Source organism: Salmo trutta, chromosome 35 (assembly GCF_901001165.1).
Source record: "Salmo trutta chromosome 35, fSalTru1.1, whole genome shotgun sequence".
NCBI lineage: Eukaryota > Metazoa > Chordata > Actinopteri > Salmoniformes > Salmonidae > Salmo > Salmo trutta.
The window spans coordinates 39,847,804-39,864,237 of record NC_042991.1 but is presented as its reverse complement, the minus strand read 5'-3'; the positions used below and the strand labels follow the sequence as shown (position 1 = coordinate 39,864,237).

General features: G+C 45.1%; 1 protein-coding gene across 4 annotated transcripts in view; it reads left to right on the top strand.

Annotated features, from left to right (window-relative positions):
- The window catches only part of LOC115175191 (HBS1-like protein), a 64,266-nt gene that overhangs the window by 23,217 nt on the left and 24,615 nt on the right, over positions 1-16,434 (top strand). For all 4 annotated transcript variants that reach the window (XM_029734436.1, XM_029734437.1, XM_029734438.1 and 1 more), the window contains 4 exons: positions 9,593-9,701; positions 14,217-14,470; positions 14,655-14,820; positions 14,936-15,053. In XM_029734436.1, coding sequence (XP_029590296.1) covers positions 9,593-9,701; positions 14,217-14,470; positions 14,655-14,820; positions 14,936-15,053 — 647 coding nt within the window. The remainder of the gene's footprint in view (positions 1-9,592; positions 9,702-14,216; positions 14,471-14,654; positions 14,821-14,935; positions 15,054-16,434) is intronic.

The window sequence follows — 16,434 nt, the reverse complement described above, 5'->3', positions numbered from 1 at the left end:
TAACCTAGCAAGTAGATATTTATAGCCTTTTTATTATATCGTGTAAATAATCAATATTTAGTATTTCTCGTGTGTATTCTTGTTTATAATTTTTTAAATGAGCTGGTCTTCCCTGTGGCTCAGTTGGTAGAGCATGGTGTTTGCAACGCCAGGGTTGTGGGTTCGATTCCCACGGGGGGGCCAGTACAAAGAAAAAAGTAAGTCGCTCTGGATAAGAGCGTCTGCTAAAATTACTAAAATGTAAATGTAAAATGTAATTCCTGCAGATAGATAGATGCTGGTGTTGCATTCCTGCAGATAGATGCTGGTGTTGCATTCCTGCAGATAGATAGATGCTGGTGTTGCATTCCTGCAGATAGATAGATGCTGGTGTTGCATTCCTGCAGGTAGATAGATGCTGGTATTGCATTCCTGCAGATAGATAGATGCTGGTGTTGCATTCCTGCAGGTAGATAGATGCTGGTGTTGCATTCCTGCAGGTAGATAGATGCTGGTGTTGCATTCCTGCAGGTAGATAGATGCTGGTGTTGCATTCCTGCAGGTAGATAGATGCTGGTGTTGCATTCCTGCAGATAGATAGATGCTGGTGTTGCATTCCTGCAGATAGATAGATGCTGGTGTTGCATTCCTGCAGATAGATAGATGCTGGTGTTGCATTCCTGCAGGTAGATAGATGCTGGTGTTGCATTCCTGCAGGTAGATAGATGCTGGTGTTGCATTCCTGCAGGTAGATAGATGCTGGTGTTGCATTCCTGCAGGTAGATAGATGCTGGTGTTGCATTCCTGCAGATAGATAGATGCTGGTGTTGCATTCCTGCAGATAGATAGATGCTGGTGTTGCATTCCTGCAGGTAGATAGATGCTGGTGTTGCATTCCTGCAGGTAGATAGATGCTGGTGTTGCATTCCTGCAGATAGATAGATGCTGGTGTTGCATTCCTGCAGGTAGATAGATGCTGGTGTTGCATTCCTGCAGGTAGATAGATGCTGGTGTTGCATTCCTGCAGATAGATGGATGCTGGTGTTGCATTCCTGCAGATAGATGGATGCTGGTGTTGCATTCCTGCAGGTAGATAGATGCTGGTGTTGCATTCCTGCAGATAGATAGATGCTGGTGTTGCATTCCTGCAGATAGATAGATGCTGGTGTTGCATTCCTGCAGATAGATAGATGCTGGTGTTGCATTCCTGCAGGTAGATAGATGCTGGTGTTGCATTCCTGCAGGTAGATAGATGCTGGTGTTGCATTCCTGCAGGTAGATAGATGCTGGTGTTGCATTCCTGCAGATAGATAGATGCTGGTGTTGCATTCCTGCAGATGGGTAGGAAAAGTAGCATCGCTCCAGCAAGAGGTCAGGAGGTCAGGAGTTTGGAAGACGCATCAGACTGAGTCTCAAATGGCACCCTATTCCCTATATAGTGCACTACTATAGACCAGGGCCCTATTCCCTATATAGTGCACTACTATAGACCAGGGCCCTATTCCCTATATAGTGCACTACTTTAGACCAGGGCCCTATTCCCTATGTAGTGCACTACTTTGATTGGTGTCCATTGTCCTCTGGTCAACGTTAGTGCACGTTATAGGGAATAATATGGTGCCATTTAAGACGTCGACCTGGTCCCATATCTCTACCAGTCATCTTCTCTACCAGTCATGTTCTCTACCAGTCACCTTCTGAGATGTAGACCTAGTTCCATATCTCTACCAGTCATGTTCTCTACCAGTCACCTTCTGAGATGTAGACCTAGTTCCATATCTCTACCAGTCATGTTCTCTACCAGTCACCTTCTGAGATGTAGACCTAGTTCCATGTCTCTACCAGTCATCTTCTGAGATGTAGACCTAGTTTGATGTCTCTACCAGTCATCTTCTGAGATGTAGACCTAGACAAAGCATAGATGTTGTTTTGGTTTGTTGGTGACTGTGTTTTGTGTTGAACGGTAGCCTGTGCTTATGGAGGAAGCCGTTTGTTTTGTATCTTTAACTCAGTAGATGTGTTGCTGGGACCTTGTACCTGATTCCATCTGCATTCAGTACATGTTCGATCATATCAAAAATTGCAGCTTGGAGAATTCGATAACGTGCTTTTCTATTCTATCCGTTCACCCTGTGACTATGGCTTTGACTGTCTGGTGAGTGTCTGGTTAACAGACGAGGGCTTTGACTGTCTGGTGAGTGGCTGGTTAACAGACGAGGGCTTTGACTGTCTGGTGAGTGGCTGGTTAACAGACGAGGGCTTTGACTGTCTGGTGAGTGGCTGGTTAACAGACTATGGCTTTGACTGTCTGGTGAGTGGCTGGTTGACAGGCTAGGGCTTTGACTGTCTGGTGAGTGGCTGGTTGACAGGCTAGGGCTTTGGTACTGAAAGCTTATTGTTATGTCTGTAGCATTTCCCCTGTGTGCGTGAGTGTGTGTGCGTGCATGCATGCGTGCGCGCGTGCGTGCGTGCGTGAGTCATCCTAGGAGAGGTTATATGTGTCAGTCAGACAGCTCCCCTCACTAGTAACGAAGTGAAATATTCACTGTACAGTACTGCCTGTAAATCATGTCCTTTCTCATCTAAATTGCCTTTGGGAAGTATTCAGACCCCAGTGACTTTTTCCACATTTTGTTACGGTACAGCCTTATTCTAAAATGGATTCAAATGTATTTATTTATTTTTCTCATTAATCTACACACAATACCCCATAATGACATCACAATACCCCATAATGACAAAGCAAAAACAGGTTTAAAGAAATGTCCTGTCCCGTCCCCCCCCCAAAAAAATGGAATAAAGAAATATCACATTTACATATGTAAGTCTGAGGTCCTGAGAGCTCTGTAGCAGGTTTTCATCAAGGATCTCTCTGTACTTTTCTCCGTTCATCTTTCCCTCGATCCTGACTAGTCTCCCAGTCCCTGTCACTGAAAAACATCCCCACAAGTCAAGGGGTCTGAATTTTTTCCGAAGGCACTGTGAAAGACTGTTTAATAGGGGCTAGGGGTTGTTTCTGGACTTATACGCTGTGTCCCTAATGGAACCCCTTATTTTTTATATAGAGGGACCAAGGGTGCTAGGGCGCAGGGCGTAGGGTCCAGGGTTCAGGGCGTAGGGTTCAGGGCGCAGGGTTCAGGGCGTAGGGTTCAGGGCCCAGGGTTCAGGGCCCAGGGTTCAGAGCCCAGGGTTCAGGGCCCAGGGTTCAGGGTTCAGCAGGTTGCAGGGTTCAGGGCGCAGGGTTCAGGGCCCAGGGTTCAGGGCCCAGGGCTTAGTGTTCAGGGTTCAGGGCCCAGGTTGCAGGGCCCAGGTTGCAGGGCCCAGGGTTCAGGGCCCAGGGTTCAGGGCCCAGGGTTCAGGGTTCAGGGCCCAGGGCCCAGGGCTTAGTGTTCAAGGTTCAGGGCCCAGGGTTCAGGGCGCAGGGTTCAGGGCCCAGGGTTCAGGGCCCAGGGTTCAGGGCCCAGGGTTCAGGGCCCAGGGCTTAGTGTTCAGGGCCCAGGGTTCAGGGCCCAGGGTTCAGGGCCCAGGGTTCAGGGCCCAGGGCTTAGTGTTCAGGGTTCAGGGCCCAGGGTTCAGGGCGCAGGGCAACGTGTTTGTACATTCAAACAGGTATTCTCTCTTGTGATTCTCTCTTGTGATTGAACAGGTGGTAGCCTCCTAAACTCCCCAACCCTATTGTGAATACCCTGCTTTCAACACATGTAAATGTTTTATTAAAATAGATAAGCGTATACTAAATTACTACGAGGGCTGTTGTTGATGACATGATTTGGTTTGTTAGTGTTACAGCAGTTAATTACTATACTTTACTCTGCCACAGCCTCTACTGCACCCTAGTGGCAAGGAGGGAGATTACAGTGGAGATTATTATATATTCACGTTCTGTCTCTCTCCTCTCGGCCTCTCTCCTCTCTGTCTCGGCCTCTCTGTCTCTCTCTTCCTCTGTCTCTCTCTGTCTCTCTCTCCTCTCTGCTTCTCTCCTCTCTGTCTCTCTCTTCCTCTGTCTCTCTCTTTCTCTCTCTCTCTCCTCTCTGTCTCTCTCTCCTCTCTGTCGCTCTCTCCTCTCTGTCGCTCTCTCCTCTCTTTCTCTCTCTCTCTCTCTTTCTCTCCTCTGTCTCTCTCCTCTCTGTCTCGGCCTCTCTGTCTCTCTCTTTCTCTCTTGCCTCTCTGCCTCTCTGTCTCTCTCTTCCTCTGTCTCTCTCTCTCTTTCTCTCTCTCCTCTCGGCCTCTCTCCTCTCTGTCTCGGCCTCTCTCTTCCTCTGTCTCTCTTTCTCTCTCTCCTCTCTGTCTCTCTCCTCTCTCTCTCTCCTCTCTGTCGCTCTCTCCTCTCTGTCGCTCTCTCCTCTCTGTCGCTCTCTCCTCTCTTTCTCTCTCTCTCTCTCTTTCTCTCCTCTGTCTCTCTCTATGTCTCTATCTCTCACACCTGTCCATTCTCTCTCTCGGTCTCTCTCTCTTTCTCTCTCTCTCTCCTTTGTCTCTCTCTCTTTCTTTCTCTCCTCTCTCTCTTTCTCTCCTCTCTCTTTCTCTCCTCTCTGTCTCTCTCTCCTCTCTCCTCTGTCTCTCTGTCTCTATCTCTCACACCTCTCCATTCTCCGTATTGCAGTCATTCCCTCGGTGCAGTTGCATCCACTTTGAAGTAAATATGCTCTAGTATTAGGTTACATTTTGAATGCCCAGAACTGTACATGCTTGACTTCCTGTTATTTGCTCAGTGTGTTAGGAAGGCAAACACAGCTGACTGACTGATGGATTCTGGTCATTAACTATAACCCTCAGGGTTGGAACCTTTTGTCCAAAACCTACCTCCAGGCCGCGTGTGTGTGTGTGTGTGTGTGTGTGTGTGTGTGTGTGTGTGTGTGTGTGTGTGTGTGTGTGGTCAATGGGAGGAGAGAACAGGTGTTGTAAGAGGGTAGATGAAGCCTGCGACTACCATCCTGATCAAATGGGGCTTTCTGTAATCCTAGAAGGAGAGGGTTTGCATATCCTGCTTCCTCTCCCTCCCTTGCTCCTTCCCTCCATCCCTGCCCTCTCCCACTGCTCCCTATTCCTCCCTCCCTCCCTTGCTCCCCCTGCCCTCTCCCCCTTCCTCCCTCTCTCCCTCTGCCTCCCTTCCTCCCTCGCTCCCCCTGCTCTCTCCCTCCCTCCCTGCTCCCTCCCTCCCGGCTTCCTCCCTTCCTCCCTCGCTCCCTAACTCTCTCTCTCCCTCCCTCCCTGCCATCATTGTGATGCAGACTGTTTAGATTGTGTGTGATTGTCAGGGCAGGTCAACAGTAGTAACACTGTATTCTTCAGGATTTAGCTGAATGACAACAGGAGACCCTAAACCTTAACCTTTAACCCTAACACTAAACCTTTAACCTTTAACCCTAACACTAAACCTTAACCTTTAACCCTAACCCTAAACCTTAACCTTTAACCCTAACACTAAACCTTTAACCTTTAACCCTAACACTAAACCTTAACCTTTAACCCTAAACCTTAACCTTTAAAAAATATAATTTTAAATCACCTTTATTTAACCAGGTAGGCAAGTTGAGAACAACTTCTCATTTACAACTGCGACCTGGCCAAGATAAAGCAAAGCAGTGCGACAGAAACAACAACACAGAGTTACACATGAAATAAACAAGCGTACAGTCAATAACACAATAGGGAAAAAATAATAGTCTATATACAGTGTGTGCAACTGGCATGAGGAGGTAAGGCAATAAATAGTCCATAGTAGCAAAGTAATTACAATTTAGCAGATCAACACTGGAGTGATAGATGAGCAGATGATGATGTGTAAGTAGTGATACTGGTGTGCAGAAGAGCAGCAAAGTAAATAAAAACAATATGGGGATGAGGTAGGTAGGTTGGGTGGGTTATTCACAGATGGACTATGTACAGCTGCAGCGATCGGTTAGCTGCTCAGATAGCTGATGTTTAAAGTTAGTGAGGGAAATGTAAGTCTCCAGCTGCAGCAATCAGGGTTCTAATTCTAACCTTAACCCTAAACCTAATTCTAACCCTAAACCTAATTCTAACCCTAAACCTAATTCTAACCCTAAACCTAATTCTAACCCTAGCTCCTAACCCCCTAGAAATAGCATTTGACCTCGTGGGGGACCAACAAAATTTCCCCAGTTGGTCAAATGTTTGTTTGTTTAGTTTGACGTCTGGTCCCCACAAGAATAGCCACACACACACACACACACACACACACACACACACACACACACACACACACACACACACAGAGAGGTGGCTCCTAGGTGGTTTTCGTGAATCAGTCTCCTTGCAGCAGGGTTTTTCCTGTCCTCCAGAAAGACTCATTCAGAGAAACCTCAGTTAGAAAACAATCTGTGTGTCTCCACAAGGTTAGCTGTACAAGACTGTGTGTGTGTTAGTGTGTGTGTGTGTGTGTGTGTCCGTGTTAGTGTGTGTGTGTGTGTGTGTTAGTTTGTGTGTGTGTGTGTGTTAGTGTGTGTCCGTCCGTGTGTGTGTGTGTGTGTGTGTGTGGTTGGGTAAAAAAAACAGAAGAGACATTTCCCTCTCGTTTGGACTAATGAAGTGAACCAGAAAGGGAAAGCTCAGCCAAATGCCATTGGTTTCCTTCATTGCTCTGCGTGGCCATCCTGCTGTCTGATACTGTCTCTGCAGTATTCAGGGCATTCATCCTGCTGTCTGAATGGCCTCTGCAGTATTCAGGGCATTCATCCTGCTGTCTGAATGGCCTCTGCAGTATTCAGGGCATTCATACTTCTGATACTGTCTCTGCAGTATTCAGGGCATTCATACTTCTGATACGGCCTCTGCAGTATTCAGGGCATTCATACTTCTGGTACTGCCTCTGCAGTATTCAGGGCATTCATACTTCTGATACGGCCTCTGCAGTATTCAGGGCATTCATACTTCTGATACGGCCTCTGCAGTATTCAGGGCATTCATACTTCTGGTACGGCCTCTGCAGTATTCAGGGCATTCATACTTCTGATACGGCCTCTGCAGTATTCAGGGCATTCATACTTCTGATACGGCCTCTGCAGAGGGTTCACCACTGGGGCGATGCAGATCAGAGCTCAGTTTGGTCTCTGCGTTTCTCTCCGTGTGTGGACAAGGTGTGATAAATATCTGGATCATACCATCTCTCCTCCGCTCTCTGAAACATCTCTACCTGTGTGTGTGTGTGTGTGTGTGTGTGTGTGTGTGTGTGTGTGTGTGTGTGTGTGTGTGTGTGTGTGTGTGTGTGTGTGAGAGACAGACAGTGGCTGTGTGTGTGTGTGTGTGTGTGTGTGTGTGTGTGAGAGAGAGACTGTGTGTGTGTGTGTGTGTGTGTGTGTGTGTGAGAGAGACTGTGTGTGTGTGTGTGTGTGTGTGTGTGTGTGTGTGTGTGTGTGTGTGTGTGTGTGTGTGTGTACATTTGTGTTCATGACAAGGTATTGCGTTTGTTTAGTTAGCGCCCCAAGAATCATTCTGCGAAAATGTATCACTGTTCTATTTCCACAGCAACTGCCAGTTCTGAAATTAACCCTTTACCGACCAGGCTACCAGTGTTCCCAGTCAGACACCAGTCATACCAGCACATCACTGACTCATCTAGCTAGACCCAGCCCAGGTCCTGGAGCAGACTGCTGCACACTCATCAGTCAAGGGTTCCTTTCAGAGAGGAGTGACAAAGCACAAACCATCCAGTCACTATACTAATGGACTGTTACATCCACAGTCTCTATACTAATGGACTGTTACATCCACAGTCTCTATACTAATGGACTGTTACATCCACAGTCTCTACACTAATGGACTGTTATATCCACAGTCTCTATACTAATGGACTCTTACATCCACAGTCTCTATACTAATACTAATGGACTGTTACATCCACAGTCTCTATACTAATGGACTGTTACATCCACAGTCTCTATACTAATGGACTGTTACATCCACAGTCTCTATACTAATGGACTGTTACATCCACAGTCTCTATACTAATGGGCTGTTACATCCACAGTCTCTATACTAATGGACTGTTACATCCACAGTCTCTATACTAATGGACTCTTACATCCACAGTCTCTATACTAATACTAATGGACTGTTACATCCACAGTCTCTATACTAATGGACTGTTAGATCCACAGTCTCTATACTAATGGACTGTTATATCCACAGTCTCTATACTAATGGACTCTTACATCCACAGTCTCTATACTAATACTAATGGACTGTTACATCCACAGTCTCTATACTAATGGACTGTTACATCCACAGTCTCTATACTAATGGACTGTTACATCCACAGTCTCTATACTAATACTAATTGACTGTTACATCCACAGTCTCTATACTAATGGACTGTTACATCCACAGTCTCTATACTAATGGACTGTTACATCCACAGTCTCTATACTAATGGACTGTTACATCCACAGTCTCTATACTAATGGACTGTTACATCCACAGTCTCTACACTAATACTAATGGACTGTTACATCCACAGTCTCTATACTAGTGGACTGTTATATCCACAGTCTCTACACTAATACTAATGGACTGTTAGTATAGCCTGCTGTATCTCTTGATGAAACCAGCTGTATCTGTTGATGAAGCCAGCTGTGTCTGTTGATGAAGCCTGCTGTATCTCTTGATGAAACCAGCTGTATCTGGTGATGAAGCCAGCTGTATCTGTTGATGAAGCCTGCTGTATCTGTTGATGAAACCAGCTGTATTTGTTGAAGCTAGCTGTATTTGTTGAAGCTAGCTGTGTCTGTTGAAGCTAGCTGTATCTGTTGAAGCTAGCTGTATCTGGTGATGAAGCCAGCTGTATCTGGTGATGAAGCCAGCTGTATCTGGTGATGAAGCCTGCTGTATCTGGTGATGAAGCCTGCTGTATCTGTTGATGAAGCCTGCTGTATCTGGTGATGAAGCCAGCTGTATCTGGTGATGAAGCCTGCTGTATCTGGTGATGAAGCCTGCTGTATCTGGTGATGAAGCCTGCTGTATCTGGTGATGAAGCCTGCTGTATCTGGTGATGAAGCCAGCTGTATCTGGTGTTGAAGCTAGCTGTATCTGTTGATGAAGCCTGCTGTATCTGGTGATGAAGCCAGCTGTCTCTGTTGATGAAGCATGCTGTATCTGGTGATGAAGCCTGCTGTATCTGGTGATGAAGCCTGCTGTATCTGTTGATGAAGCCTGCTGTATCTGTTGATGAAGCCTGCTGTATCTTGTGATGAAGCCAGCTGTATCTGTTGATGAAGCCTGCTGTATCTGGTGATGAAGCCAGCTGTCTCTGTTGATGAAGCCTGCTGTATCTGTTGATGAAGCCTGCTGTCTCTGTTGATGAAGCCAGCTGTATCTGATACACACCTTGTGTATTTGCTAATGGTTCTGCACATGTTGTGCTTTACTAGTTCACTCAAATTAATTTGCTAAGTAATACATTAAAATTGCATAATGAAACTGTATACTGTGTTTTGTTGTATTCCTGTGTGAGAGAGAATATTATTGTGTTTGTTTGTACGGAGTTGCATTGTGTGTGTGTGTGTGTGTGTGTGTGTGTGTGTGTGTGTGTGTGAGAGAGAGAGAGAGAAACTGTGTGTGTGTGTGTTACTGAGTGTGTCTCTCTCTCCCCCAGCTAAGGGCCGTGAGGCGGGGAAATGTCAACTGGACTCAGAGGTTCTGCCTAAAGTGGCCCGCATGACCGTCTCGGGGAAGAAACAGACCATGGGCTTTGACGTGCCGAGGTATAACACACACACACACACACACACACACACACACACACACACACACACACACACACACACACACACAATGTTCATCAGCTTTTCTCTGGGGCAGACTGGAGAGATAACGACTATAGTAGTTGGGGACGGGGACAGGAACAGTTGGGGACGGGAACAGGAACAGTTGGGGACAGGAACAGTTGGGGACAGGAACAGTTGGGGACAGGAACAGGAACAGTTGGGGACAGGAACAGTTGGGGACAGGAACAGGAACAGTTGGGGACAGGAACGGGGACAGGAACAGGAACAGTTGGGGACGGGAACAGGAACAGTTGGGGACAGGAACAGTTGGGGACAGGAACAGGAACAGTTGGGGACGGGAACAGGAACAGTTGGGGACGGGAACAGGAACAGTTGGGGACAGGAACAGTTGGGGACAGGAACAGGAACAGTTGGGGACAGGAACAGTTGGGGACAGGAACAGGAACAGTTGGGGACAGGAACAGGAACAGTTGGGGACGGGAACGGGGACAGGAACAGGAACAGTTGGGGACGGGAACGGGAACAGGAACAGTTGGGGACAGGAACAGTTGGGGACAGGAACGGGGACAGGAACAGGAACAGTTGGGGACAGGAACAGGAACAGTTGGGGACAGGAACAGTTGGGGACAGGAACAGGAACAGTTGGGGACAGGAACAGTTGGGGACAGGAACAGTTGGGGACAGGAACAGGAACAGTTGGGGACAGGAACAGGAACAGTTGGGGACAGGAACAGTTGGGGACAGGAACAGGAACAGTTGGGGACGGGAACAGTTAGGAACAGGAACAGTTGGGGACGGGAACAGGAACAGTTGGGGACGGGAACAGGAACAGTTGGGGACGGGAACAGGAACAGTTGGGAACAGGAACAGGAACAGTTGGGGACGGGAACAGGAACAGTTGGGGACGGGAACAGGAACAGTTGGGAACAGGAACAGGAACAGTTGGGAACAGGAACAGTTGGGGACAGGAACAGGAACAGTTGGGGACGGGAACAGGAACAGTTGGGGACGGGAACAGGAACAGTTGGGGACGGGAACAGGAACAGTTGGGAACGGGAACAGGTACAAAACGATCTATATCCACAGTAAAACGAGTCCTATATCGACATAGCCTGAAAGGCAGCTCAGCAAGGAAGAAGCCACTGCTCCAAAACCACCATAAAAAAGCCAAACTACGGTTTGCAACTGCACATGGGGAGAAAGATCGTATTTTTTGGAGAAATGTGCTCTGGTCTGATGAAACAAAAATAGAACTGTTTGGCCATAATGACCATCGTTATTTGGAGGAAAAAGGGGAGGCTTGCAAGCCGAAGAACACCATCCCAACTGTGAAGCACGGGGGTGGCAGCATCATGTTGTGGGGGTGCTTTGCTGCAGGAGGGACTGGTGCACTTCACAAAATAGATGGCATCATGAGGCAGGAAAATTATGTGGATATATTGAAGCAACATCTCAAGACATCAGTCAGGAAGTTAAAGTTTAGTCGCAAATGGGTCTTCCAAATGGACAATGACCCCAAGCATACTTCCAAAGTTTTGGAAAAATGGCTTAAGGACAACAAGGTCAAGGTATTGGAGTGGCCATCACAAAGCCCTGACCTCAATCCTATAGAAAATTTGTGGGCAGAACTGAAAAAGTGTGTGCGAGCAAGGAGGCCTACAAACCTGACTCAGTTACACCAGCTCTGTCAGGAGGAATGGGCCAAAATTCACCTAACTTATTGTGGGAAGCTTGTGGAAGGGAACCCGAAACGTTTGACACAAGTTAAACATTTGTTTTTGGTTACCACATGATTCCATATGTGTTATTTGATAGTTTTGTTGTCTTCACTATTATTCTCGAATGTAGAAAATAGTAAAAATAAGAAAAAGCCTTGAATGAGTGGGTGTTCTAAAACCTTTGACTGGTACTGTATGTATATTTGTGTATATATTTGTGTATATATCTGTGTATATATATATTTGTGTATATATCTGTGTATATATATTTGTGTATATATCTGTGTATATATATATTTGTGTATATATATATTTGTGTATATATCTGTGTATATATATTTGTGTATATATCTGTGTATATATATTTGTGTATATATCTGTGTATATATATATATATGTGTATATATATATTTGTGTATATATCTGTGTATATATATATTTGTGTATATATCTGTGTTTATATATATTTGTGTATATATCTGTGTATATATATATTTGTGTATATATCTATGTGTATATATCTGTGTGTATATATCTGTGTGTATATATCTGTGTGTATATATATATATGTGTATATATCTGTGTATATATATATTTGTGTATATATCTGTGTATATATATATTTGTGTATATATCTGTGTATAAATATTTGTGTATATATCTGTGTATATATATTTGTGTATATATCTGTGTATATATATATTTGTGTATATATCTGTGTATATATATATTTGTGTATATATCTGTGTATATATATTTGTGTATATATCTGTGTATATATATATATATTTGTGTATATATCTGTGTATATATATCTATATTTGTGTATATATCTGTGTATATATATATATTTGTGTATATATCTGTGTATATATATATATTTGTGTATATATCTGTGTATATATATATATTTGTGTATATATCTGTGTATATATATATATATATATATTTGTGTATATATCTGTGTATATATATATTTGTGTATATATCTGTGTGTATATATCTGTGTATATATATATATTTGTGTATATATCTGTGTGTATATATATATATATTTGTGTATATATCTGTGTATATATATATTTGTGTATATATCTGTGTATATATATTTGTGTATATATTTGTGTATATATCTGTGTGTATATATATATATTTGTGTATATATCTGTGTGTATATATATTTGTGTATATATCTGTGTATATATATATCTGTGTGTATATATATTTGTGTATATATATTTGTGTATATATATCTGTGTGTATATATCTGTGTGTATATATATCTGTGTATATATATTTGTGTATATATATATCTGTGTATATATATTTGTGTATATATCTGTGTGTATATATATTTGTGTATATATCTGTGTATATATATTTGTGTATATATCTGTGTATATATATTTGTGTATATATCTGTGTATATATATATTTGTGTATATATTTGTGTATATATCTGTGTATATATATTTGTGTATATATCTGTGTATGTATATATCTGTGTATATATATTTGTGTATATATCTGTGTGTATATATTTGTGTATATATCTTTGTATATATATATATTTGTGTATATATCTGTGTATATATATATTTTTTTTGGACACATATTTTAACCCCTTATTTTTGTTGGCACAAAACTACGTTCATACTTCCCTTCATTTGTGTGGGTTAACTTCGGACGAGTCCCGTCACACTTAGTCCTCTTCCCTCTTCCCTGTCTCCTCTTCCCTCTTCCCTGTCCCCTCTTCCCTGTCTCCTCTTCCCTCTTCCCTGTCCCCTCTTCCCTGTCCCCTCTTCCCTGTCTCCTCTTCCCTCTTCCCTGTCTCCTCTTCCCTGTCCCCTCTTCCCTGTCCCCTCTTCCCTGTCCCCTCTTCCCTGTCTCCTCTTCCCTCTTCCCTGTCTCCTCTTCCCTCTTCCCTGTCCCCTCTTCCCTGTCCCCTCTTCCCTCTTCCCTGTCCCCTCTTCCCTGTCTCCTCTTCCCTCTTCCCTGTCTCCTCTTCCCTCTTCCCTGTCCCCTCTTCCCTGTCTCCTCTTCCCTCTTCCCTGTCCCCTCTTCCCTGTCTCCTCTTCCCTCTTCCCTGTCTCCTCTGTCCTCTCTTCCCTGTCTCCTCTTCCCTGTCCCCTCTTCCCTGTCCCCTCTTCCCTGTCTCCTCTTCCCTGTCCCCTCTTCCCTGTCTCCTCTTCCCTGTCCCCTCTTCCCTGTCCCCTCTTCCCTGTCTCCTCTTCCCTGTCTCCTCTTCCCTGTCCCCTCTTCCCTGTCTCCTCTTCTCTGTCCCCTCTTCCCTGTCCCCTCTTCCCTGTCTCCTCTTCCCTGTCTCCTCTGTCCCCTCTCCTCTGTCCCCTCTTCCCTGTCTCCTCTTCCCTGTCCCCTCTTCCCTGTCTCCTCTTCCCTGTCCCCTCTTCCCTGTCCCCTCTTCCCTGTCCCCTCTTCCCTGTCTCCTCTGTCCCCTCTCCTCTGTCCCCTCTCCTCTGTCCCCTCTTCCCTGTCTCCTCTTCCCTGTCCCCTCTTCCCTGTCTCCTCTTCCCTGTCCCCTCTTCCCTGTCCCCTCTTCCCTGTCCCCTCATCCCTGTCTCCTCTGTCCCCTCTCCTCTGTCCCCTCTTCCCTGTCCCCTCATCCCTGTCTCCTCTGTCTCCTCTTCCCTGTCCTATCAAAACAAACTAACTTGATTGTAGCGTGTCTTACCAGGGTTATACTGAAGATTTCCTTAAAAAGAAGAAGAGTTAAATAAATGTTCCTTCTCTTATTGTTGTCCTGTCCGTCCAGTACAGAGGAGAACGGGGTCCCCAGCCCGTCCGTGCATCGCGGGGGTAGCCCTGATGACATGACCGCAAAAACCAGCCCTGACACCCCCTCCAAGCGGCCGGAGACACCCTCTAAAGGGTTCGGGGGGGCCGAGGAGCCCCCTACCGTCCCCACCCCAGGACGTACCCCGGGGAAGGCCAAGCAACAGCTGAACGTCAGGGCAGAGCTGGAGAAGAGACAAGGGGGCAAGTCTCTACTCAACCTGGTGGTTATAGGTACATAAACGCACGTACACATTCCTCTGAGGCACACGCACACGCACTCACGCATGGACTGAATCACATAGACTACACTGTCGGCGTGGTTACAGAGACTACACTGTCGGCGTGGTTACAGAGATTGAACAGAACATTTTCAGTATGATTCCTGTTTTTTCACTTCACCCCCCCTCCTCTCCAGGTCATGTGGATGCTGGGAAGAGCACTCTGATGGGTCACCTGCTGTACCTGTTGGGAAACGTCAATAAACGCACCATGCACAAGTACGAACAGGAGTCCAAAAAGGCCGGCAAGGCCTCGTTCGCCTACGCATGGGTCCTGGATGAGACAGGAGAGGAGAGGAACAGGTGTGTGTACAGACGGAGACGGATCCACGTACATACCGACCTACTCTGTTAAAACACCCACTGAATCTGTGTGTGTGTGTGTGTGTGTGTGTGTGTGTGTGTGTGTGTGTTCCAGGGGTGTAACCATGGATGTGGGGATGACCAAGTTTGAGACGGCCTCTAAGGTGGTGACTCTGATGGACGCTCCTGGACACAAAGACTTCATCCCTAACATGATCACCGGAGCAGCCCAGGTACGTCCAGACTTCACCCCTAACATGGTCCCTGGAGCGGGCCAGGTACGTCCAGACTGTGTACTCATCAGAAATATCGCCACCCTTGACATGATTCACAATTTGATTCACTATCTTGTAAAATAAGTTTCAATCAAAAACTTTTATTTGTTTGATTTACAACTGAACAAGATAAAATCATAAACTGAAAACTGACCTGGACTAAATGATTCGATATGAATTTGGGTTGGAGTGTTATTCATGCTACTGGTGGGAAGTTACAGGTGCCTACAGGGAAAAACATCGACATTCAACCAGTTCAAAAAACAAAGGAACATTCTGCTTCATTCCACTCCATTTGTAAAGTGCAAGGTGTGCCAATGTATTATATCTCACCTGGAGCTGCCAGAGGTTCCTAAATGTCCCCTTCTGTGACTTTGGGTTGAGGTCTTCTCCTCATTCACCAGATGAATTGTAATCTTTCACTATCTAAGGGTCTTCTTCTATGGTATTGTGTGTCTGCCATGACTAAGGGCGTTCTATATTACCGAAGGGGGCAGACTCAGTGAATCTCCTCACTTAGTTCCACAGTCGTTATACAGGACACCTTCAGTTAATTCCACAGTAGTTTATACAGGACACCTTCAGTTAGTTCCACAGTAGTTTATACAGGACACCTTCAGTTAGTTCCACAGTCGTTATACAGGACACCTTCAGTTAGTTCCACAGTAGTTTATACAGGACACCTTCAGTTAGTTCCACAGTAGTTTATACAGGACACCTTCAGTTAGTTCCACAGTAGTTTATACAGGACACCTTCAGTTAGTTCCACAGTAGTTTATACAGGACACCTTCAGTTAGTTCCACAGTCGTTATACAGGACACCTTCAGTTAGTTCCACAGTAGTTTATACAGGACACCTTCAGTTAGTTCCACAGTAGTTTATACAGGACACCTTCAGTTAGTTCCACAGTAGTTTATACAGGACACCTTCACTTAGTTCCACAGTAGTTATACAGGACACCTTCAGTTAGTTCCACAGTAGTTATGCAGGACACCTTCAGTTAGTTCCACAGTAGTTTATACAGGACACCTTCAGTTAATTCCACAGTAGCTTATACAGGACACCTTCAGTTAGTTCCACAGTAGTTTATACAGGACACCTTCAGTTAGTTCCCCAGTAGTTTATACAGGACACCTTCAGTTAGTTCCCCAGTAGTTTATACAGGACACCTTCACTTAGTTCCACAGTAGTTTATACAGGACACCTTCACTTAGTTCCACAGTAGTTATACAGGACACCTTCAGTTAGTTCCACAGTAGTTATACAGGACACCTTCACTTAGTTCCGCATTAGTTTATACAGGACACCTTCACTTAGTTCCACAGTAGTTATACAGGA